Below are 24,883 nucleotides of genomic sequence, written 5' to 3'. Positions count from 1 at the left end.
CGACTGTGGAAGGTGCTAGACACAGGCAGGGGACTGAGGGTGAGATGCTACGACTGGCCGTGGAAGGTGCTGGATGTGGGCTGGGGTTTACCCTCTAACCATGTCTTCCTCACTGTGTGACCGAGTCTAAGTGATTTTGACAGTTTCAGCTTGAGTTACTCTACCAGGTCCCGCCCCACCTGGACAAAGAGGTTTTGTTCTAAAGCCCAGAAAACAAAGAGCAGGCTGTCTCCTGTTTGTTACAAACATTAGGCCTGAGTTTTACCATCAACGTGTACACCAGAGTGATAGCTTCAGGGCATGACTTATTCCAGAGAACTAGAGAGGAGGCAGCGACAGGGACCACATGACTTGCCAGCTCTGGGGGCCAGGATGGCCATTCTCCAGGGCCTGAGCCAGAGTGACTGCTGGGTGTCAGGGGTGGACCCTCAGAGGCCACGGCTCCCGGGTGGTCTGAGCATTGCTGGCTGGGTGCCACTTCATGGCCACAGGTGGGCACCAACCGGTCTCCTCTGATTCAGTAATGTGGGGACCTGTCACCCAGTTAGGCTGGTGGCAGACTATGACCAAAACAGACCACACAGGCCAAAAATACATTGATCAGATTTCACCCAATAATTGCCAAAACTGCGGGGGAAGGAGCATGATTCATGCTCCATGGTTGCTTCCAAGCAGCTGTGAGCTGAAGGCTGAGGTTCTGGTCTGAGGCCCAGGAGCCTCCCTGGGGGCCCAAGGGGCCGGGGGAGGGAAGTCTCCCGCAGCTGTGACGAGACCCCCCCTGTGGAGGTGTCGTGGGACAGACTCCCAGGGGACAGGCTGCCTACCAGGCTGCGCAGAGCCGTGCCAGGTCCTGTCCACATGCGTCTGAGCCCAGATTTCCTGGGTGCCCAGCCTCATTTCTGACTCAAGTGTCCCTTAGTTTCTGGTGCCTGTGGCCCTCATGTTTCTAAGCCAGACCACCCTCCTGGGCCCTCGGTCCCCCCCGGCTGCTGTGTGCCTGAGTTCTGTGGAGGAGCCTGGGTGTGGGGCCCCAGGTCCCTGGCCCCCCAGTGGCCCCACCCTCTGGGAATAAGCCTCCCAACCTGTCTCCTGAACAGGCATGCCGTGTGCCTCCCTCTGGTTCAGATCCCCACGCCCGTCTCACAGTCTGTCCCCACTGTGGTCTCTCCATTCCCACGTCAACGCTCGCCTGTGGTCTGGGACGTCGGGTCAGAGGGCTTAGGGTATGGGCTGGGCCCACGATGCAGACCGCTTGGCCCAGGGTAGCCTCGGGTACATGCCCCAGTTCTCCCATCTTCTAACACTTGGGGACTCCCCCAACCCTGACTTGACCCCCTGACAGGAGGTCAGCAACCCGTGGACCAGACACATGCTTCAGAAGCTGGGTCCGTGCAGACCTGTGAGGGGAGGAATCCCCCACGAGAAGGGACCCTGAGCGGAAAGACAGGCTTCCTGAGCCCCAGGTGGAAGGCTTCCTGCCCCACCCCAGGTCCCTGCCATGCCCTAGCCCATACACAGCCACTCCCAGACCTGGCCTTGTCCTCCCTCCTCCCGGGGGCCTGGTGCAGGGGACACACCCCTCCCAGGACCTCACCTGCTGCCCTGGGCACCCCTAATAATCAGGTTTAAAGTGTGGAAAGAGATTAAGACACTGGCCCCTCATTTTCTGGCTGGAATAGCATGAGAGCCAGTAAAAACGGGAATTTAATAAGAGCAGCCTCTCGGTCTGTGAGCCTTTAATGAGAGGGGACATCAAAGCAGGGGCAGCTCAGCTGAGCACTGGCCCCGCTCCCAATACCAGCTCCCTCGGGAGGAAGGGTCCAGAATGTCTACAGGACCAGCCTTCTACCAACCACAGTGGCCACCCAGCTGGGCATCCTGGGGTCTCCAGGTGCTGCAGGGAATGGGTGCTGGGCGGGCACATTCTCCTCGCAATCCCATCCGGCTGCCCACTTGTCCCCCCAGTTTCATCTGCATTCAGAAGAAGTTCCCAGGGTGGACAGCGTGGGTCAGAAACGTCGGCCAATCTGCCTTATTGGAAAGCTGGCTGGTGTTCTTCGATGAGGGTCCCCGGCTCGGGAGCCAGCGTGGACCATGGCTTGGGCCCCCTTGTGCCTCCCACTCCTGTCAGACTTAGGTGAAAATAGTCCCTGGCAGGAGGGACACACAAGCCTTGCAGGTCTGGGAAGGACTGGCCTTGGGGTCAGACGCCTCACGCCCCACAGTGGGCCAGTGGCTTGTCCAGGGCCAACGGCTCAAGCTCCCAGAGGCTCATTTCTTTGTCTATAAAACGAGGGACATTTATGACTGAGGCCCAGGCGGAGCCCAGGAGAGAGGGGCCGAGGGACTTCGGGCAGAAGAAGAGAGGCCCGAGGCTCAGGTTTAGCCAGCCACGCCTCTCACAGAAGAGTGGTCACCTGAAGTCAATGTTAGAATGTACAATGAGTCCATGACGGTAATTACTTTGGGTTAAAACTTTAATGCAACAAACTTGGGGGGAAAAGAAGCCAAAATGTTTGGTGGGAAAGGTAGACCAGGAGCTTGCTGTGAGGCCGAGGTCGCCGGGCCGATGGAAGGCGGGCATGTCCAAGGTTCCAGCAACACACACTGGCCACCCTGAGGGCTAGGGACACCCGGCAAGCATTAGACCAAGAGCCCCTGAGGGCTGGAGCTGGGCCCTCACGTCGGCAGCCACGGTTCTGGGATGTGCATAGACCTGCCCGCCACTCGGGCCACGTTGGGATGACCTGTGTCGCACCTGGTTCTGCCCCCGATTGCCTGTCCTCGCTCCATTCAGACTTCTGAACTCAGTAACACAAACAAGAACACCATCTGCTTCCCTCTCTCCCTCTGGAGGTGGGGACGTATTTCATCAGGGGCATCATCTCGTGAAGATTCTTGACCTAGCGGGGGTCCCACTAACGATGAGCAGGGCAGCTGAGGGCCCCTCGTCTCGGTGGAGGTCCCTCTCCAGCTTGCTGACATTGCCCAAAAACCCTCCTCCCCACCAGGCAGGGCCATCCTGGGGCTCCTTTGTCCCTGGTTGGTGGCCGTCCCCAGGGGTTGAAGCAGTGTCTCTCCATAGTCCTGAGAGGTTGTTGGGGACAAAATGCTGCGTGGTGATCACCACATGGCCTCTGGACTGTGTCTGTGGAGGACAAGCCAGTCCCCAGGCGGGGAGTCCTGGCCACCAGAAACCCTGATAACCCTGGGGAAGCTGCAGTACCCTCACCCACAGGGCCACGAGCAGCAGTGGAAGGGTGTCCATGTGCCATCACAGGCATTTCTGACAAACCAACTAAACATCTCAGACAAACTCGCCAAGACCCAATAATTCGTCGTGATTTATTTTTCTCATTTCACACAATTCTGAGGTCCCAACTTGGAATTCTTTTCATCACATGAGCTCCTGCCCCTGCCCTGCTTATCCCCAGCAGCCGGGGGAACAGCCATCTGGTAGGTGAGCCGAGGGAGCCACAGCGGCCGTGGACCTTCAGGGCCCCCACGTTCCCGCAGGTCAGGCCCTGCCGACCCCGCATCTGATAGAGTGGAGCAGCTCTCAGAACCGCAGCTCCTCCTGGCAGCTTCTCTGTCCGGTGACAGCACCAGGGCCCTCGGGCACACGGCCTGACTGGATGGACAGGGCAGCTTCCTCTCAGAGACGGCGTTTACACCCGTTAAACAGAAGCTGGGACAGGTGAGGACCCTGAGGAAGCCTCCAGCTGTGTGGGTGAGCACCAGCAGGCTCTTCTAGAGTTGTACCGAATATCCTTCTGTTCCACCCAGATTGCTACCCCAGGGGTGGGCAGGTGGGTACGAGGGGTTTCCTATTAGCTGTGACTCTTCATCACCCTATATCCACCTGAAGCTTTTCCCCAACACTCAGTCCCCCAGAGAGGGCAGGGAGCTGACTGTCCTGGGCCCACCAGGCCAGCAGCCAGACGACCCACCCAACCAAGGCCTCTGCCCTCTGGCCGTGACGGGTGGGGGGTCGATGTGGGCGTCACCCCTGGAGCTGCAGTCTGTACGGTTATCTGCTGTCATCAACAGGTGATGTTAGCGCTGAGACAAGAGATGGGGAAGGGGACCAGAAGGTGAGAAAGGTGTGGCCCTTCCAGCCCCCTGCCGAGGGCAAACACTTTCCCCCTTCACTTCCAACACCAGAAGCACCTCGGGGCCCACCTGCCTGTGGGCGCTTCTGTGTGAGAGCCAGGCCCCTCCGAGGCCCGTCCTGGAGCCAAGAGCAGTGAAGCCACGGGACCCCCTATTCCCACCCAATTTAGGGGGAAAACCTAAAATGAGACTCAACCTCACACATTTGCACGTGAAAATGAATTTCAGGGGTGGGATTTAAATGGATTTATCTCCATTGTCTTGTACATTTCAACAGCACATTTTGTGAGCTTGAAGAGTCTGCCTTCTACGTAAGCAAGACAGCAACCTGAGACAGGTCCTGCCATGGCCACGTGGCCGTGGCCCCCACACCTGAGGTCTACGGGAAAACACAAGCCAAAGTACCTTAAAACCACGTGCACCTCCCGATTAATGCCATGCCTGGCCCACCTGCAGGGCCCACCTGCAGGCCAGGGGTCTTAGGGCCTCGGGGCGGCAATCGCTCTCGGTGACGGGGGCACTGGCCTAGTGCAATTGTGGGGAGGCAGTCGAAGCGGATGCCCGGGACGCAAGGCGCAGGGGCTGGCACGCGGGCCCTGTGCCCACTCCCACTTGCTAGCGCGCTGAGTAGACTCGGCCCCGAAGCTGAGGCGGCGGCAACGCATGGGGAGGAAAACATCAAACCGAAACTGCTCCTTGAGCTCTAGTTTATCATTCGTTCATTTATTTATCTTAGAAACCACACAAGGACAGCCCACAATCAAGCACGGAGTCAGGTGCAGGCAGAGGTCCCTGCTCTCGGGGAGCTCACAGGCTAGTGATGTGAGGAGCGACCACAACCCCACAGGGCTCGGGGACCCACCCCAGGAAGGCAGGGAAGTCTGGGGCAGCTTGGGCACCTCCAGCTTCGTGGACTTGGAGCACATTTCAGAGATGAATGATGAAAGGAGATGAGGACCTGATGAAAACAGGGCTCACACCTCCAGAAAGGCTGGGGAGCCCGGGCCTTAGAGAGCCAGACGGGTCCCTGCTGATGGGATGGACTAGGGCTCTGCGGTTAAAGGTGAGGCACCAACTGGAGGGAGAGGGGTCCATTGAAAGCACGGTGATGAAGGTGCTGGAGGACCTGGGGCAGATGTGGAGAGTGGGGTCATGGTTGTGGGGGCAGAGGCAGCTCTGAGCTCTGTGGGGGTGAGGCTGCAGGACTGCATGGGTGTTGCAGGTGGGTGACCCAGGGTGGCACACAGACTGCCCTGCAGCACCCTGTGATCTCAGTTATGTGTCCCTCAGGGGCCTCGGTCCCCACCTGGAAGAAGGTGTACACATCACCCACAGGCTCCTTCCCTCTGACACGAGTCGAGTGTGATGCTCGGCACTTGTGAGCAGGACTGTAGAGCTACTTTCTAAACTGCCTTACAAAGAACTATTTCTTTATAAGGCTGAGGTTTGCTTTCAAACATTCAATATTTGGTCAACCATGCTTGATGTTTAATTAGCACATAATCATTACATTTTCACAAAAAGACTAAGTATTTTAAGAGATATTGTAGCTTATTCCAGAATGGAGAGGATTCATGACGTGCGTGCCATACACACTACAGCGCCCAGGGGGCCACAGAATCGAGAACAAACCCCTCTGCCGACCCTGCTCCACAAGCTGCTCACAGGCACCCAGTCGCCACCACGTACACGCTCACGCTATGGCAGTTTTACAGCAAAATCTCATTTTTCAAACCTCCAAAGGCACGGATCATATTTGCCTCAAGAACAGATCATTCCAACGGTTTGATATCAACACCGATATTCGAGAGCCTTCCATGATCTAGTCGACTGTCAATGACATTTTTACATTTAGAGAGACCGTAAACCTTAACTAAGTCTTCATTTCACTAAGGTAACACCACGGCTGCTTTTCCAATTAGTTTTTGGAGGATAATTTCCCTCCTCTTGTGTTTTAGAACAAAGGCTATGGTTTAAAAAGATTGTTTGCACAGCTGAGCTTCCACAAAACACAATTAAACCCAGGACAGCATGTGCCGCGCTCTGTGAACACACGCCCTGGCTGCCGGGGTGACGGCCACGGCGCGGGCGGAGGCTCTGCACACACCCTTACTTTCTACTAGGCCGGGGGTGGAAACACAGACAATGGCATCTTCTTTAAGAAAACACCCTAAAAAGTCAACAAGTGAACTGATTTTTTTTTTTTTTTTAAGTGATAGGAAGCCATCCTCAAAATGTGCAGACCGACCCTCTGAACGAGAGTCCTGTGGCTGAGTGAGAGGCGCTTGGGGCTGAAAGCCTCATGGTCACAGGACGATGCAATTATTCAAGGAACAACGTCTGTGGCATTTTAACAGGAGTACAGAAACATCAATGTTATTTAATCACCACGTCAGGCGGCAGCCTTTAGGCTGAATAGCAAGGGTTTACTTCTAAGGGCACCTGCAAAATAATTATAGCTGTTTGCTTCCCACCTTAAACATCTATAGAATTTAACCGCACACGAGGCTGCTCAGCTCGGAGTCGAGGAGAGCCGCACTTCCTTCCCCCCCGGCTGTGCCATATTTGCAAGCAGCCGGCAAAAAGATCGGTAATTACCCCAATACGCTGCTCCCGCCCCCAAAAGCAATAAAGGAAAATACACGGAAGGTTCACTTTTCTTTTTCTTTTTTTTTTTAAGGAATTGGCAACATAGTCTTGCTAACAGGAGAGTAACGCAGCTTAAAGATACAATGTGACCACGTCCTGCAGGGACAGCGGCTCAGCACTTCCGCTCTTAGAAAAAGCACCCCACCGGCTCGTTCGCAGCGCGCAAGGTTAGAAAGATAGTGTTACCATTGGCAGGCAGGTAGGTGAAGGGCTGGTACTGGCTCCGCTTCCTCTTGCCGTTGCAGACGTAGAAGCTGACCTGGACGGGGCTGCTGATCCGCGGGTTGCGGAACGGCGGTATCTCGACCACCAGCGCGTTCTAGGGCGAGAGGGCAGACAGGAGGGCCGTTAGCGCCCCGCGCGCACCGAGGTTTTACACTTACAGCTCCCACCTGTCGGGCTGTCAGCAGAAGCCTCCGGCCGGGAGCCTGCACGTGAGCAGGTGGACGCATGTGCAGGCCGGCCGCCGGTCACGTGGGCTAGCGGGGAAGAGGGTCCTTGACGCCCTGCACACCCAGAGCTGAGAGGTATCCCGAGGTAGCGTGTGAGGGGGACACAGGCTGGGGCCTCACCTAAGGTGCCACCGACAGCACAGGAGAGAAGCCAGTGCTAATGCTGAGCGTGGACCAGCCATGCGGTCACTGACCCCAGACGCCTCTGTCTGCGCTACAGCAAAGGGTCAGTGGCCTCTGAAAATGAAAACAAGCCCCCCCATGTGCTGACTCACAGATGGAGCCAGGGGCACCCGTCCAGGTAACTGGCAATGAGGACCCAGGGCAGGTGCTTCCTGCAGATATGCCTCTGGGGACAGGGTCTGTGAGGACAATGGCCCGAAGCTCATCATGAACTCCCAGGTCCCCTCACACAAGAAGATGGAGAGCCGGGTGCTCGGCAGAATCGGGAGCAGGAGCCCAAGAGGGAACAGGTGGTTTACGGGGCTGCTGTTACCTTCCCATGTTTTAAAATAAAAATCAGCAACAGTGCCACAACCTCAATATAAAAGCAGGTCGCAGGGGCCAGCAGGGCATGTCAGGAGAAAGAGACGGGCTGGGTTGGCTCACCCCCATCCTGCTGCCCTGGTGGGTGGCCGTAAACAAATCAGCAATGCTTGGTCCGCATACCAGCCCTGCAGGAGGAGGCAGGAGCGCTGGATTTCGGGGTGTGGGGGAGCATTGCACATCCAAAAAGTTCCACCATTTTTTGTCATTTGATTTCAGTTAACAAGTAGGGAAAATGTATAAGAAAAATCCATTGCATAACTTTTTTTTGTTAAAGTAATTGTAGCTTGTTCCCCAGTTTAATACAAAATTGATTGAATCGTGTTAGTAATGAAATCTTAAGAATGTTAAAAAACAGAAAGCTGAAAAGAAGTTCAGGCCGAGCCTCTTTCCTTTTACAGTTAAAGAAACAGAGGTGCAGAAGCCTGCACCTGAGGGCAGGCAGATGGGGGGGGAGACACAAGACTCCATCCCCGGGGCCACACTGGCTCTGGGCCGTGTGCTTCTGCTGTTTTAATGACTTGTGTCATTTAGAAGTGGCAGCAAGCACACTGCCCCCTCCTTCCTCAGCCTGTTGTCCCTTCAGCAAAAACAACCCGAAGCCAAAGGGGCAAAGAGGGTAATATCAGGAATGAGTTGTGCCCCTCACCACCTCCTTGCTGGCACCTGCAGCTGGAGGTGGCAGCTGGCTTGGGGTCCCCCAGGTCTGGTTCGGCCCCAGCTTTGACACTCCTGAGTCTCAGTTTCCCATCTGTACCAGCAAGATAAAGATGCCACCTCGAGGGTTGTCTCCTGAGGACCTGGCTGTGTGGAAGGAGACACTGCAGGTGATGCTGAGCCTGGTGGCTGGCATCATAGAGTCGACAGGTAAAGGAGTCTGACCTCCACAGAGGAAATTAAGGAAGAGACGGAAAGGAAGAGATCTTCCGTGGGCTGAGATGAGAAATAAGGCGCGAGGAGGCAGGGGCCGCTGTGGCCGCAGGGAGCCTGTGACGTGCCAGGTGGGTGCTGCGTTCGCCCTTGGAGCACATCGGGCTCTGTGGGGTTGGTGTTTGTTAATTCTGAGTGACTGGGGGCCGTGCTCTGAGGTGGGCACAGGCTGATTCACCTCCACTCTCCAAACAGACAAATTCTGTGACAAACGCTGCCCCCACAGGGGCACCAGTGCTGAAACACACCACAGGGGACAGGTGAGGGGACAGGCGAGGGAAAAGGTGTAGGGACAGAAACAAGGCTGAGACACAGTACTCGACAGAGCAGGGGACTGGATTTAAGAACATCTGTTGTCTAATGTGCTCGTGATAGAATATAAACTCTCCACACAGCACGATCCTACTCTGTTTAAAAGTACATACAATGTAACATATACACACAATGTAACATATACACACAATGTAACACATACACACAATGTAACATATACAACGTAACATATACGTACAATGTAATGTGTGTGTGTGTGTGTGTGTGTGAAGGTGCAGACAAACACACATACACACCCCCACCAATTAAACCCTCCTTTACGACATAAGGATGGAATTGTGGAAAAGTGTCACTGTTCACCTGTATATTACGTTTCTTTTAAAACGTACAACTCGCTCTTCCTTTAAAATAAGTGACTATCCAAAGTGAAGAAGAGAACTGAGTGACAGAAAATCTGACCATGCAACCTTGGCCGGAATTATTTCAATAGAAGATGCACAGTTTCTGTGGGGGGTGGGGGTGGCAGCCACAGCCTGCCGGGGAGCAGGGGGCCCTGTCCGGGTGGGGTGGAGCCTGGAGTGAGAGCCGCCCTGTGGCGTGGCCAGGTTGGAGGGGCAGCCAAGGGGGCAGGAGTCTGGGAGGAGACACAGGGAGGCTGGGAGGAGTCCCCGGGAGGCGCATGGGGCCCCTGTCTCCAGCTGCCAGGTGCCTGTTTACGACAAGCCCTGCGCTGACTCTGCAGCTCTCAGGCCTGTCGGGCCAGGAGTCCCGTCTGGGAGCCGATCTGCCTGGGGCTGCAGCACGTCCTCAGGCTCCCCAGGAAGGGAGAGCAGGAGGGAGGCGGCCGCAGCCTCTCGAGCATGTGTGAGTCCCCGAGTCAGCACACTCCTGACCACAGGTCCGCCCTGGGCAAGGGAGGGACCTTCTCCCTCGACACCAAGTGGGCGGCTTCGGGAAGTGGAGTGGAGGGTGGAAAAGGAAGCGGAGTCCCAGCTGGAAGGTGCTGCTTCCTCGCAGGGCCCGTGAGCCCCCAGCACCGTCCCAGAGCCACCTCTGCGGCAGCCACAAGCCCTGAGTGACACGGGGTCCTGCCTGCCACAGGGCAGAGCGCAGTTACCCAGACCTCCTCAGCCCACCCCACGGCCAGGCCCCTGCTCACATGGCTCAACCTCGCAGGGCCCACAGGGAGCCCCCAAATCAAGTACCTGACTTGAGCCATATTTCCTGTCTCCCACACTTTTGGAAGGACAGTTCGCACTCCATCAGGGGAACGTGCTAGAGATAGAAGAACTGAATTCCCTCCACAATCCCTTGATAGCCACGGGGCATCTCATGTCAGCCCAGTTCCTGCAGCTTCTCCAGGACTGAGTGGGAAACACACACACTTGTGGCAGCTACTAATCGTTGTCACTTTCAACACCAGGGTCCAAACTCCACATAAGACACCGTCCGGGATAAAGACCCAGCTCCTCGTCTGCAGGAAGCGCACTTCAAACACGAAGACACAGGTCACAATGACAGGACGGAGGAAGACATGCCAGGACAACAGGGACCAAAAGAGAGCCGGGCAGTGCCCTGACTTCAGACAAAAGGTGTTCTCCGTGACTGACCACTCAAAGGAACAATTATTTCTCAGGCACCAAAAAAGCCGAGACGTGGAAAGCTGCGTGTAGGTGTGGGCACGTGTACATGGCCTCCTGCAGGTCCAAGACCCAGTTTGGCGCCTCCCCCCGCCCCAGGCAGGTGTTCCTCCGGCCTCCGTCCACTGGCCAATGGGCAGAGGGGACTGGCCAGCCCACAAGCCACAGCTCCACCCATTTCATGTTCAAAACAAGGGTGTGCTGGGTGGTGGGTGTTCTCTGAGGAGACTAGGAAGAAACCACCACCAAGGACGCTGGGGGAACTGAGCTACCCGCATGCCCGGACAGGCACGGCACCCACTCAGAGGCTCAGAGCTGCGTGCGGTCTTCCTGGGGGGCAGCAGGCTGCGAGGGGGCCTGATGACAATGACAGGGAGGCCACAGAAAAGCCCTGTGCTCTGGGCATGATGCACCCCTGTCCTGGCCTGTGGGGCCGGGAGCGGGCAGGTGAGGCCTCCTGCCCACAGAGCCTGGTTCTCCGTGCTGCCCTGTGTCTCACCTCCCCTCCTCAGAGCATTGGCTTCAAAAGCAGCTTTAAGCCCTGGCTGGTGTTGCTCAGTGGTTAGAGCAATGGCCTGAGTACTAAAGGGTCCCAGGTTCAATCCCAGGGCATGTCCCAGGGCATGTACCTGGGCTGCAGGTATAATCCCTGGCCCTGCTCGGGGCACGTCTATGTCTCTCTCCCCCCCCCCCTCCACTCTCTGGAAATCAATGGGGGAAAAAAAAATCCTCGGGTAAGGATTCACCAAAAAAGTGCTTTACAATCATTTCTGTCTCTCATGCCATCTTTCTGTTATTTCTATTAGTCGTTTCACATTAGCAAGCCAGGAGCCACATGCCTCTGACAGGAACCCTGCTCTGGGGTGGTGGGCACTGCATGTGCACGTCTGAGTGATACTTACTGGCTTACACAGGTCCCGGTCGGTTTTCGCCTCCATTTCCCAGATGTGGTGGCCATCTAGGAGAAAGGGGCACAGGAAGTCTGTTACTCTGGTGCCTGACTGAGCACATCCCCCAAAACGCCCACCTTGGTCCAGGCAGGTGGCCCCAGGGACAGCAGCCTCTGAGTAGAGGGCCCACCCCCAGCCCACTCAGGCTATTAACCAGCAAGAGCAGAGAGTCACCCCTGGGTGACGGCCGAAGAGTGGACACCAGTCCCATGGGGAAACACTGGGGGACTCACACCCCAACTCAGATGCAGGGAACCTGGCGGAGCCCAAAGACCTGGCTCTGTAGGACACAGCCTCCCTGCGGGGTGGGGGGTACCCTCAGAAATCACCCTCTGCCCATTGTCACCCCCACATCAGTCAGGGAAGGGTTTCCACATGCCTGTCTCCAAGGGAGCTCGAGCCCAGGAGAACTAGGGTGACCGCAGTGAACAGTGCCCCATCCTCAGACCTGGAGCCAGCTGAGCGCTGGCTCTCACCCGCCGATTCCGGCCTCCCGGGTGCACAGTGACCACCAGCCTACAGAGCCCGCTGTGCCCTTGGGGAGCAGAGTCACTAATAAACAGGGCCCAGGAGCCAGGTCCACAGGGTGAGAAAGTCCTTTCTTTGACTACTACGTGCCACACCAGACACAGACATGCAGAGCCCACGGGATGTTAAACCTCACCCAGTGCCGTTTGCATGTTTAAAAAAATTAAGTCTCCCTGGCCAATGTGGTTCAGTGGTTAGAGTGTTGGCCGAGCACCGAAGGGTCTCAGGTTTGATTCCTGGTCAAGGGCACACACCTGGGTTGCAGGTTTGATCCCCGGCCCCGCTTGGGGCGTGTGTGGGAGGCAACCAGTGAATATTCCTCTCTCACATCCATGTTTCTCTCTCCCTTCCACCCTCTTTGCAAAGCAATGGGAAAAATATCCTCAGGTGAGGGTTAACAAACAAACAAACAGACAAATAAAAAGTCTCTCAAAGGGGCCGGGGGAGGGGCTTTGTTCCTGGGCCGGGGCCCCAGGGAGGCAGGTGGCCCCTCACTAACCAGGACTCTCCGCAAACTGAACTCTGGTGTGTGGAAGCCCCTGACTGGTGGGCGCATTGCTTGGGGACGGGCTCCGTGGGAATTCTGAGTTAATAGGTGTCAACCCCCCAGAGGCCTGTTCCCTCTTTATCTTTTATAAAGTCGGTTCTTCCACAAGCATTAGTTTCTACTTACGCTCTGTTTTCAAAGAAAAAAATGTGTGTTACAGACTCTAAATTATAAGTAAATAGACAAGCTCTCCTCCTCTCTCCCAGGGGCTGCCGGGCAGGGCGGAGGTGGAGACGAGAGGAAGTGTGAGTCACGGACACTGGGCCACACCAGCCTCTGGGGAGCCAGGGCCCTCTCACTTACAAGATATGGACCTTGGCCCCAGGGGCCGGCACCCACACCACCTCCAGGAAGAGACGACGGAACTGAAAGAATGGACGGCACTCAGGCACCTGGAGCCTGGCAGAGCTCACCGCCTGGGGACTGTGCGTCTACATTCACTGCCGGCCGGCCCAGGACCCCTCCCCACCAGCTTCTGAAGATCAGGTCCTTTAAGTCACAGACACTGGCGCTGACACATACAAACGTCTAAGTTGGGCTCTGGGAACCCCCAAAGTACACGCACCCTTCTAAGCCAGGGTCCCCTGAGCCCACCCGTTCACCCGCTCAGGGCGTGCCGAACCGAACCGCTGGGGCTCTGGCCCGGTTTCCTGAGGTCTTCCTGTCTGTGGCTGATCCACATCCCAGGGACCGGGCACCTGGTGCTCCTGTGTCTACTCAGAGCCCCTAAAGGAGCCGACATCTTTTAAAGACCAGCATCTGTTCACACACAGCCGTTGTCCAGGGGAGTCAGGACCTTGGGGGTGAGAGATGGCTGATCTCCCACTCTTAGGAAACCATCAGCAGGGCTTGGCTCCCATCCCCACAGCCCAGCCTCGGGCCGCCCTCTCCGCGGAGCCCGGCCAAGGCCTGGGTGTTGTGCTCAAAGTCAGCCTCGCTGGGAAGGGAAATCGGCCTGAATGGGCCTTTGTGTTCAGCTTATCGGGTGCCTGCTGGGTTCTCAGTAGGAAACTGTGCACAAGCCCAGAAGTAAAAATATTCCCAGTCATTAGGGAATTCCCTGCAGCGTGAGTCATCCGAAAGGCTTCCCCACCACACCCGCCAGGAGGCTCCCAGGCGGCCTGTGGGCTGGGGCGGCTCCTCCCCGGCAGCCTCCTCTCCAGCGGCCTTGGTCACACACCTCGGCCTGCCCTGGCCGAGCGGGTCCTCACAAAGTCCCGGCTGCCATCCTGGGGCACTCTTCTCAGGCCGGGAGGGTTCTGAGAGGCTCGGCATTAGCCCAGGATCTGTGAGCATCCAGCAGAAACGGCACGGAAATAACAAAAGCGCTGGGTCAAAAGTCCTTGGTTTAAAGGGCGCGACACCTGCTTCCAGAGACTCGGGCTCCTCAGGCCCTTGGCCACACGCATGGTGCCTCCTCCTGTCCAGCCGCAGGAGTGGGCTGCACACTTGTTCACAGGTCCCTGTGAGACACACTGTGTCCAGCCTGAGGCCAAGTGAGACCTGTGCTGTCATTGGGCTGCTGGCTGTCAGGGAAGGCGGCTTTCTGACGTGTACACAGGTGGTCACCTACCCACGGAGAGACTCCGAGAGGAGTGTGCTGGGCCTGACCTAGGGGAGGTTTGGGGAGGGGCATCTGGACGCTGGCCCCAGGGACTCAGGTTAGCAGGCCGTGCGTGTCAGGATCAGCTGAGGGTGCTCATTCAATTGTTCCGTCCATTGGCCGCCTCCATCCTCAGAGCCCTCCCCAGGCCTCACACACGGCAGCGTCCCCACAGAGATGCTAGGACCAGCCTGCTTGGCTCAGACACAGGAGTGGAAAGGAAATTACGCACGTGCTGTGGGACAGCCTGGCGGTTCCTAAATGGTCAAACGTGAAATTTCCACGTGGCCGACAACTGCAGCCCCGGGACCATGCCCAGGGAAGGAGCACCCGTGTACCAATGGAAACCTGGGTGTGACGCTCAAGAGAGCACTGAGCTCCACTGACAAAGAGTGGACACAACCTGAGGCCCCTACCGACAGTGGACAGACGGTGTGTAGCGGTCCACCTCCACGGGGTGCAGCTCTCACACGGGCTCCTGCAGGGACCAGTTGTGAAAACGGCCTAGAGTTCATGCTGATGGTAGAGTGGCTCCAAGTTACCCAAACCACTGAACTTAGACAGTGGCTGTGCGGTCACTGAGTTAGTTACATCTCAGAGTTGACGTGAAAAATACATTCTCCCGCACAACCACGGGGGGCGCTGCTATGTCGAAGCCCAGGGAGAAGACGGAGGCGAGGCTGGGGCGCCGCCCTGCCCTCTCCCACGCCTCCCACCTGGGAGCCAGGGCAGAACTTGGAGGAGGAGAGCTGTGGTTTGGGGCAAGTCAGAGGGAAGGACCAGCCATCCCCAGAGAGAGGTTTCCGTGACAACCCACAGGAGGAAGGATACAAGACCTGTGGTCTGGCTGTCAGAGTACCTGTGGGTGCCTGTGGAAAGGCCCTCCTGCCCACACCCGGGCCAGCGGCACAAGCCACCTCACCTCCCATCCTCAGTCACTATCCCTGGGGGGACAGGCATGTCTAGGGCCATGAAGGGTTCAGAAGTCAAGCTGAGCCCCACCTCCTGGACCAGCAGCTACACCGCTCACTTCCCTCCCAGGTCCCTCAAAATGCTTGCCTCGGAGGTCAGCCTGGGATCCCACAGGTCAGGCCTGTAGGGAGTGAGGTCCCCTGGGCTGGGCTGAAGCCACATGGCTCGCGCTGGGATGAGTGCACTTCCTGGGACCTCCCTGAACCTGAGCGGGGGCAGGGGAAGGGGCAGGCGTCTGGGACGAGCGGACATGGCCCCCCGACCCTGCCCACGCGGGGGCTCCTGGCAGCTCACTTTCCTCCCAAGACAGTTCAGAATGTTGTGCAACTTGGAGCTGCCAGGTCCTCTTTCCGTTCTGAGGCCAGAAACGCAGGAAAAGGCCTTCTCAGGACATGGGTAGCCTGGCTCACTGCGGCTCTCACACCTTCCACTCGCTGGAAACCGAGAGACTTAGAAACAGTCCTGGAAGCTTTCCGCTGCCTGCATCAGCTGGCCCGGCCGAGAGCCCACCCGGGATGCAGGTGGTCATGGAGGAGGTCAGCACCCAACGGCTGACGTGGACAAGCTCTGTGACGGCAGCTGTCGGGTGCACAGACGTCCCGCCCGCTTTCCCACGTCTGTGCCAGGAAAGTCTGGAAGGAGCCTCTCTTCCCCCATGCCAAGTCGCCAAGTCGCCAAATCATGGCTTCCGGGGGTGTGAGCCGCACCGCACGCCTGCGTGTCCGATCTGGGGAATTTCCAGACGTCCTCAGAGGCCTCGTGCCGAGGACACAGGTCTACAGCCTGCAGCCAGGACGCACGGGGCTCCCGCACAGCCCCAGCCTGGGATCAGACCAAGGAAGACGGGCTGACCACTGGCTGGGGCTGCACTGAGTCCTCCCGGCTGGAGCGCCAGTTGGATGACCAGGGCGAGCGAAACACGACCCGCATGGCTCTGGCCCAGCTGCGAATGCATCAGGGAGAGAGTTGGGGGCACCCAGACCGCCAGGTGTCACTCATGGCCCAGCCAGCACAGCCAGGGCGCAGGCCACAGCCCCTAAGGCAGCGAGGGTGGGGCCGCTCACACACTCCACGCACACACCCGGACACACCTGCTCACACTCAATACCAGACACACACCTGCTCAGTTACCAAACCTGCTCACACTCACACATTCACTCACATACACCCTGCACACACTACTCCTGAACTGGCCCTTCAGGCCCAGGTCCCGATGACGGGCCTTGCTTGTCTCACACACTGTCCCCCACGGTGAGGACACCCACTTGATGCCTGTGCTGTGAACAGCTTCATATTTAACAAAAGTAAACTTGCAAAAGAGTCTCATTCACCCCTGGGCTCTGAGAGCACCACGCTGATTTAAGATCTACTTAGTTCCTTATATTCCAAGGGCTGTAAACGTGGGACCCGCAGCTGGTCACTCCGTGGGCTGCAGGCAGAGCCTGCGAGACCCCTTGGTAGAGGTGGACCCCAGAGGCCCCAGACACTGGGGCACCACGCCTGGGCCTTCTGTACAACTCAGTGAAAGGCCTGAGAAAAATCCCAGGCTCTTCTGGCAGCAGCTGTGTGGCTGGCCATTCACCGTTCTGTGACACTGCTCTTGAGGTCCTCGTGGCCCCTCACTGACCACGGGGCCTGGCCGACATCCACTGGAGGGGCCTTGTACCCAGTGGCCGATCACCATTGCGGTCCTCCATCAGGATCCCTGCAGCCACTGGACAGGCACCCCTCCCTCGGAGCAACGCCGGCTGTGGCCACCTGCAGGGCGGGAGGAACTGCTCCGGGAAACAAGTGGAGCAGCTGCGCGCAGTAGGGATTCCCACAGGAGCTGGGCAGCCATGCCCAAGGCGGGGAACAGCCCTGGGAGGGTGATGCCCACCAGAACCACTCCTGCAGCCGCTGCGGTGACCTTTCTGAAAACGTGTGGGAATCACTCCCTTCTGCAAACGTGACGTGCGCATACACGTGTAAACACGCAAACAGCTTTACTTAAATCCAACATGAAATTACCGCGTCAGAAGCATGATGCCGTGTTTGCATTTCGCTTGTCACAGGTGCAGGACGTTTATGTCATGTCTAGTCTCAGCCCACTTGTTTGTGTCTCGCCTTCTGCACCAGGCGCCCAGCTGCTGCAGGAGACGGTGGGGGAGGACACCCCACCCGACCAGAGCAGGAGAGGGAGCCTGGCACCTGGCCAGGGAAGCCCCTGGCGAGGACGACTGGGCATCCTGAGCTAAGCTCCCTCCACGGAGGGCAGGGGCTGACTTCACGTGGCACCTGTGAGGCCACGAAGTGAAGATGACATGGTGACGGAGTCCACAGCGTGGCCGTGGGGAGCGGCCTGCAGCAGGGCTCCCAGGGTGCCCACGGAAGGCTGAGAGCCTCCAGGAGACGCCGCCGTTCCCACCCTGGAGGCAGGGAGATGTCGGTCAAGGAAACTATGAGGAAAGCTGCTCCGAACTCCCCTTTGTGCAAGTTCTGGCCACAGTCTCCCCGAGACTGGTCCTGCCCCAGCATGGACGAACACACATTTAAAGCTCAAAAGGTCAAATTATTTCAAAATCAACGTCCTCTGAAGAAGGGTGTTCCGGAAACTCAAGTTCCTCTCCTCATCACACTTAGCTGGTTTTCTCCATGATTTAAGACACGTTTTCCAATTATGCGCGTGATTATATAGCAAACCACGTTAAACGGGAAAGACTTTTAAGCCCATTCTGATTGAAGCACTTAATTTTCCTGCAAACTGTACAAAATCAAGACCCATTATGGAGGCTGAATGCTCTGCAGTTTCGGTGGTTAGCACGAGGCCGGCCCGGTGCTCTCAGGAAAATTCCAGTTGGGAAACTTGAAAAGGAAGAAACAGGCCACCAACCTGGGCACCTGCAGGCTCCCCTCTCCCCGGGTCAGGGCGGAGGCTGCTCCGCATACAGGGGTCTGGCGCCCACCACAAGCCCTGGCGAGCTCTCGTTCTCGCATGTCACCCACGGGGGGGGCCCGGGGGCTTCTCCTCAGACTCAGCGGGGATCCAAGGGGCAGGAGTGGTGCCATCCCTACATCTATCCAGAGGAAAGACTCTCACTTTGGTCCCTCAGCTCTCTTTTCAAACACAGGCACAGACGTCTACACTTCCCAGTACAGGTGAGGTCTACACTCACCTACACAGGTGACGCCCACAGGTGCTCACAAAGCTGAGGTCTACACAAGTGCACACAGAATGGCTGGGGCCCTGGAGGCCACCGGTCACAAAGAGAACAGATGCTCTGCGTTGGCATCTTGAGGGGGCACCAACACGATGGGGGAGCTGGGGATGATGGGGCTGGGAAGCTTCGTGGGCCTGCTGCGGGTTCCACTGGTTACTGTGGCTGCTCTGCACCTTGACACCTGCCTCTGAGGGTCTGTGATCCCGAGAAAGACCCCATCGACACTGGAGGCGCCTGCCCCGTCCAGCAAAGTCCAGGCAAAGGGCCACCACCCAGCACGGCACCCAGGAGGCGGCCCCACCGCAGCCCCTCTGACACCAGCAGCGTGTGAGGTGGGCCCTCAGTGACGTCAGAAATAAACCTTCCGTCAGCACAAACACTCATGGCCGTAGACACAACCCCAGCGGTCATGGCCCAGGCAGACCTTCACGCAGACTGACACCCCCTCGCCCACCTCCACCTCCAAGACCCAGCCCCCCAGCGCCCACATGGGAAACACGACCATGTCTGTCTCTAAGGAGACTACCTGGAGCTTTCTCCACGAAGATGACCTTGGAGTCCTGCAGGAAGTTGTGTCCCGACAGGACCATTCTCTTCCCGCCCAGGACAGGGCAGCTGGCCACGCTCTGCTTCTCCACCAGGGGCAGCTCCTGAGCCGACCGCTGGGCTGCGGGGTGAGAAATGACAGCGAGTGAGACGCTGCGGGCCTCCCGTCCCCAAAGCTCCCCAGGGGCCCGTCCTTGGGAACCGATGCCTTCAAACGGCTCCGCTGGTGACCGCACTGGTCAGTGTGACCCATGAAAGGACAACACACAGTCACACACCTCATGGTGCTGGGAGAGGCCACACCTCTGGGGAGGCAGGGCAGGTATAGTTTTTGAGGGTGAGCCACACACACAAGTTCTCACACACTCCCAGGGGTCCTGCCCACACAGAGGAGGCCACACCTCAGAAGGGCCTAGGGTGTGGGGCAGGCGTCTGTGAGATGACGTGTGGGGACCAGCAGGAGCGGGAGATGGGACAGCTAGGAAGGACCGTCACAGAGCAGGGGCCTGGGGAGCGAGGGGAGGAGCCCCATCCCTGAGTCCGTCTGACCTTAGAGTCAGCAGCAAAGGAACTAAGATGCTCCTGCTGAGGTAGGTGGGCAGGTGAGTGTGAGGACAGGTGAGTTTCCTAAGAGCCCACACCTGGGGGGGTCCATTCAGAGATGAGGGAAGCAGGAGGGGCCGCTGGGCAAGGAGCAGTTCGGACATGGCCAGTGGGTGGGCCCGGCCCACCAAGCTCCCTGGGGGGACCCCAATAGACCCAGCCTGGGGTCCCACTCTTGGATGGGGAAAAGGCTGTGGGGCGTAGGGCACCCAATTTGCTGACAAAAACTAGCAAAGTCACTGATAGAAGAAGGACCCCACACCGCGGGAGAGCAGGACCCCGGGGACGCTGGGGGTTACACTCCGCTTCCCGAGTCCCTGACCCAGGAGGGGATTAACACGGGTGCAACCCACACAGGCGTCTGGATTTCAGACACTTCCTTTCACTTTTATTCCCCATCAGTGCTGGGACCAGGTCCAGGCCCCAGGCCGAAGCTGCTGCCCCGTGTCTGCCAGAGGAGCGGCTGGGCCGAGACGGCACAGGAGACCGTGCCCAGCCGCCGGGATGCCCCGCTCATGGCTGCAGTAAGGGTGAGGACCACGCTGTGGCGGGGTACTCACAGCACTCGATGGGGTTGGAGGCCACCTGCAGGGACAGCGTGCGGCCGCTGGGCTGCGGGATGTGGACCCGGAACACCAGCCGCACACGCGTGTTCTTCCTGCCAATGTCGGTCTCCCCCTTGCGCAGCTCAATGTCCGAGTTCCGGAGCTTCAGGATCCCCGCACAGTCGATGCTGCAGAACAAGAGTCCAAGAGTCGGCCCGCCTGCCAGTCCCCGCCCCACGAGCAAGACGCCCATCTCTGCTGCTCTGCCCTCCCCAGCCCGCCCATCAGGGACGGCGGCACACGGGGGGCGGGACACCCCTCGACGTCTACAGGTCCCAGTGAGGGGGCCGTGCAGACAGCTCCCCCATTGAGTGGTCCCCCTCATCCACGCACCCCAACACAGGCAGGCCCAAGTGTCAGCCTGCCCCGGTCGCGTGGCCTGGAGGAACCCCAGCAGGACCTGCCGCTCCATCTCGCAGCTTAGTGTCTGTGTCTGTGTCCTATGGCTTCATATGATTTTGTTTAACTTCACTGAACACTAGACTTCAGCAAAAACAGTCTGCATATAGACTGTCAGTGGAAACCAATGCTTTTCCTCAGGAAGCTGGAGGAGGCAGATGCTCAAACGCTCAGCTGGCAGCATCCCTGGCCCGTCAGTGGGGACTGGAGACCAGCGGTGGCTCCAGGCGGGGCCCCGGCACCCGGGAGGCTCACTCTCTGGAGCCACAGAAGTCACGGCTGCTGCTGCTGCTAAGGACCGTGGGCTCTCCCACCGCCTGACTGCCTGGTCCTGGGGAAACTGATTCCAGCTCTTGAACCAAACCCACAGGCTGAGAATGAACTCAGAGGTGTGCAAATTCCCCAAACCCAGGAAAACCCCACATGGAGAGAAAGCTGTCCCTCTGTTTTCAACTTGCAGGGTGTAAAGTTCCAACACTTAAACCAAAATCCCACTCAAAGTTCCACACAGTGTGGCCCGGCCTGCCCTACCTCCCACACTGTCCCCAAAGTCTGCTGCCCCAGGACCTTCACACGCGCTACCTCCGGGCACACCCAGCTCGCTGCCTCAGGGACACTGTCCTGATCTCCGGGGGCTGCCACGCTCTGGCACACGACCCCAGGGACGTAAATCCCGTGGGAGGACTGTTCTCTTTCTCAGTGATGTTCATAGCTCAGGAGAGACGTCCCCGGCCCATAACAGTCACTCAGAGGACTCACGAAGCCATGAGGACGGGCCCTGATCCGATATGAGGAGCGTAAGTCTCCGTTTATAATGAACCCGCTTCTAAACTAGCGAATCCGAGCTGGCTGCCTGTCCAGGCTTGGAGAGAATTCGGCCAACGTGTTCTCTTTAACTGCCTGTGTTCAATGTCTGCGTGTTAACTGTCCCAATTTGTGTCCTGTCTGGGAGCTGAATGCAGGCACGGGGGCACTCCTGGCTGCAGAACTGAGTATTTAACAGGCAACAAGCACAGCGGCTAAGACCCCAGAGAGACAAAAATCGTTGTAAATCTGTGAAGTTTATTCACATGTCAGGCCCCTGAGCTATGGGGTGTGGGGTCTACGAATGCCGAGGACACAGCAGCTGTGCCCCCCAAGCGCCCAGCCACGTAGCGGGCAGTGCTTACATGGCTCGCATGTTGTTTTCCGGCAGGAGCGGGATCTCCAGGACTTTGGTGTTGGAGAGCACGGCTTCGTGGCTGGTGGTGGACACGGTCTTCCCTGTGATACGGTGGACCTGGTAGAAGGCGTGTGGCCGCAGCAGCCGGTCGTCCGCCGTCCCAATGAACAGCTGCAGTGTGAGGGGCTCGCTCTCCAGGTAGCCGTGGAGCTGGCGAGAGAACAAAGCCCCACTCAGCACCTGCGCACAGACCACTCAGAGGCAATTAAACTTTTATGAGCAGAGGCAGACTCGAAGGAAAACTGTGACAGGTGCTCGGGGCTGGCCTCTCCCGCTCAGCCCCTCGTTTCTGTGACAATGAAACCGGGAGCCTGCGAAGACCTCATCACCCCCACATCCCGGGGCACCTGGAGACGCGCCGGCTTTTGATGCTGCTGTGTTCAAACGCACGCATGCACACGGGTACCCACTCACGCGTGTGAACACATACACACGCAGCCACAGCCACCACTGTGACCCGCATGCAGTGATGACAGGGACCGTGCTCACGGCAGTGCTGTCTTCTCTGCAGGGCAAGCCGGTGGGAGGGAGCCCGGATACCCCCGGCACACGGTCCCTCCCGGCAGCAGCTGCCGGTTCCCCAGACCCGCTTCCCCTGCCCTGTGCCCCGCCAACTGCAAGGACACCCTCTGTCCGCCTGAGCCAGCGGCTGCTGTGAGGACCCCGTGTGGCTGGGCAGCCCCATCAGAAAGCTGGGGATGCTAAGACTAAGCTGTTTGCCTGACAGAGTCGGACATGTGCCCAACAGGACAGGATCCGTTTCAAAACCGGCCCTCCTCTGCCCGGTTCCACACGATGTCCGAATCACAGACCGGCACTGACCGCCGCTGTATGCGCAGCGCCTGAAATGAATGTAGTTGCAGCTTCAAGTGAGTTCCCAGCGGCCCCGAGACACCCAGCACAGGCTCGCTCGGGGCCCGTGTCTATGATGTCCGTGAGCACTCGTGGCTGCCCATCAGCGCTGACGGTCCACACCCGTCACCTGTTGCCGAGTGGCCAGTGGAGGCCCTGAAGTTCCCCTGGGGGAGGCGACAGAGCCAGAGGAGAATGGTGCACTCAGAGGGCAAGTGCAGACATGTCCCCAGTCGGAACCACAGGGGACAGTCCACATGTGCACTCACACACACTCACATGCACATTCACACTCAGACACGCATGCGCACATACATGCTCTCCACCCCCCACAAACACATAAACACACACTCACGCCACGTGCACACTCACAGAGGCTCCCCCGACCCTCTGGAGCCCTGCGTTTGGTGGGGAGACTACACTCCCAGTTGCAGCGTGACCTACACACATCAGTGTCCCAGTCTCATCTGTGACACAGGCCCGACCATTGTGGAGGTGATGGTCTTCCAAGCAGTCCTTTCGTATTGAAATACCGAGTTTCACCCTGATCCTCAGGTCTCTGACACATTCAGACTAACGACAGTGCGAGAGACCTGTGCACACACACAGCCGTCTCCCGCCTGCGGCCAACACACCTGAGTTTCCACAGGGGAACCAGAAACACCGGTGGGAACAGGGAGTTGTGCTCAGCATGGGGCGGTCTCTCCCTCACCTGCTCCGTCCACTTGCTCTCCTGGCTGCGTGCAGGTAAAGACCAAAGCAGCACCTCTTGGTCTCCACAGAGAACCTGCCAGGAGCCAGCCCAGCACCTGGCTCTCACCTGTGGTCCCTCTTAACCTGAAGGAGTGATGTGTGTCCTGTGTGGACTGAACACCCTTCTCCAGGTGAAGACAGGAGCATCTGCACGGGAACTGTGTGCAGTCAGGACAGGAGACCGAGGCCTGCTGTCTGGGCCGCCCCTTCCCGTCTCCTTCTGGGGAGTGTGACTCCAGTCTGTGCCAATTTAGTGAACTCACCAAGAAACCTGACTCCACACTGGACCCAAACCTACATTTTATAATCAGAAAATGTAAAAGTAAAATCAGAGATTGATTAAGAGATGAATTTTGCCTTTCTGTGTTCTATTTTGAAAAACTTAATGCAAGAATATATAAATGAGTCTTTGGCCAAAACCTTGTCCGGTGGGGCTCAGGCGAGTTCCATGGAGCCAGGAGGCAGACACACGGGCCGGGCTGGGGTCAGGCGATGTGAAAATGACAATTTAAAATCCCCCCGGGACTCCCCCTGTGGAGAGTATCAGATGGTATGTGGTATGCAGTGGATTGTGGGTATAACTAGCCTTTTAAAAACATGCCATTTCAGTGAAAATGGGAATATATGAGGTTTAACTGGGAGGTAAACATCTATTATTTAAAACACGAAGTTCATTTTAAGGAAAGTAATTTAAATACTTCACATGTCACAACTGCATCGTTTTCTGCCTCCGGCACATTATGATACCTGCCAAGATAATATTTATAAAGTTACCTGTCATAACAATGACCTCTCTTTGCTAAACAGAATGCATTATTCCATTTCAAGGTGTAAGAGCTACTGAGTTTCCTACACATAACAATGTTTGTTTTTAGCTCCTGTGCTTAACTCAGCACTCACGCAGGAGATGATGGGGGAAGAGATTGAGGTCAAGTTTATTCAATGTTGAAACTCAAGCCGCGCGTGCATGCCCACACCCCCCACGCACACACGGACACATGGACACACACACGTGTGCCATACGTGCACACACGCACACACATGCACAAAACGGTGTAAATCGCCAGGACACAAACACCTTCCAGCCAGTTTTTAAACTGCATGTAAGCCACAGACTCAATTCTGGCAACAAAAAGGCTCTAAGAGGCCACGCGATGATCCCTTCGGGAGAAAGACCCCATTTCTAGAGTTTTCCTGGGTTTTGTGTGGGAAATTTTTCTACCTTTCTGAAAAGGTAGAATATAAATAAGATGATGTCCACATTCGGTGAGTTTATCTGCATAAATTATTGAAAAGCTGATGCACCCAGAGATGGTGCCACACTCGGGCCACTGTCCAAAGGCTTGACCGTCAGCAGCCGTCTTCATGAACAAGCGCCTCCCTGGGTCTCGGACTCGCTTCCACTAACAGCAGCTCCATTTCACAACAATGTGAAGATTTTCAAGGCCTCCTGTCACCAACCGTTCACTCAGAACCGTCTGTGTCACTTCTCATTCCACA

The 24,883-nt window shown here is 57.4% G+C and overlaps 1 protein-coding gene across 6 annotated transcripts in view; it reads right to left on the bottom strand.

Moving 5' to 3' along the window:
• NFATC1 (nuclear factor of activated T cells 1) overlaps nucleotides 1-24,883 on the bottom strand; it is a 93,152-nt gene that overhangs the window by 37,246 nt on the left and 31,023 nt on the right. For all 6 annotated transcript variants that reach the window (XM_081149841.1, XM_081149843.1, XM_081149844.1 and 3 more), the window contains exons 4-8: nucleotides 21,726-21,928; nucleotides 20,113-20,285; nucleotides 18,930-19,070; nucleotides 11,506-11,561; nucleotides 6,949-7,081 (exon numbers count right to left, since the gene is read on the bottom strand). In XM_081149841.1, the coding sequence (XP_081005967.1) occupies nucleotides 6,949-7,081; nucleotides 11,506-11,561; nucleotides 18,930-19,070; nucleotides 20,113-20,285; nucleotides 21,726-21,928 (706 nt within the window). The remainder of the gene's footprint in view (nucleotides 1-6,948; nucleotides 7,082-11,505; nucleotides 11,562-18,929; nucleotides 19,071-20,112; nucleotides 20,286-21,725; nucleotides 21,929-24,883) is intronic.

The sequence above is a fragment of the Miniopterus schreibersii genome (assembly GCF_964146895.1).
Source record: "Miniopterus schreibersii genome assembly, chromosome: 10".
Taxonomy (NCBI): Eukaryota; Metazoa; Chordata; class Mammalia; order Chiroptera; family Miniopteridae; genus Miniopterus; species Miniopterus schreibersii.
Note: the sequence above shows the minus strand (reverse complement) of the source record. Positions and strands in the feature narration are given on the sequence as shown.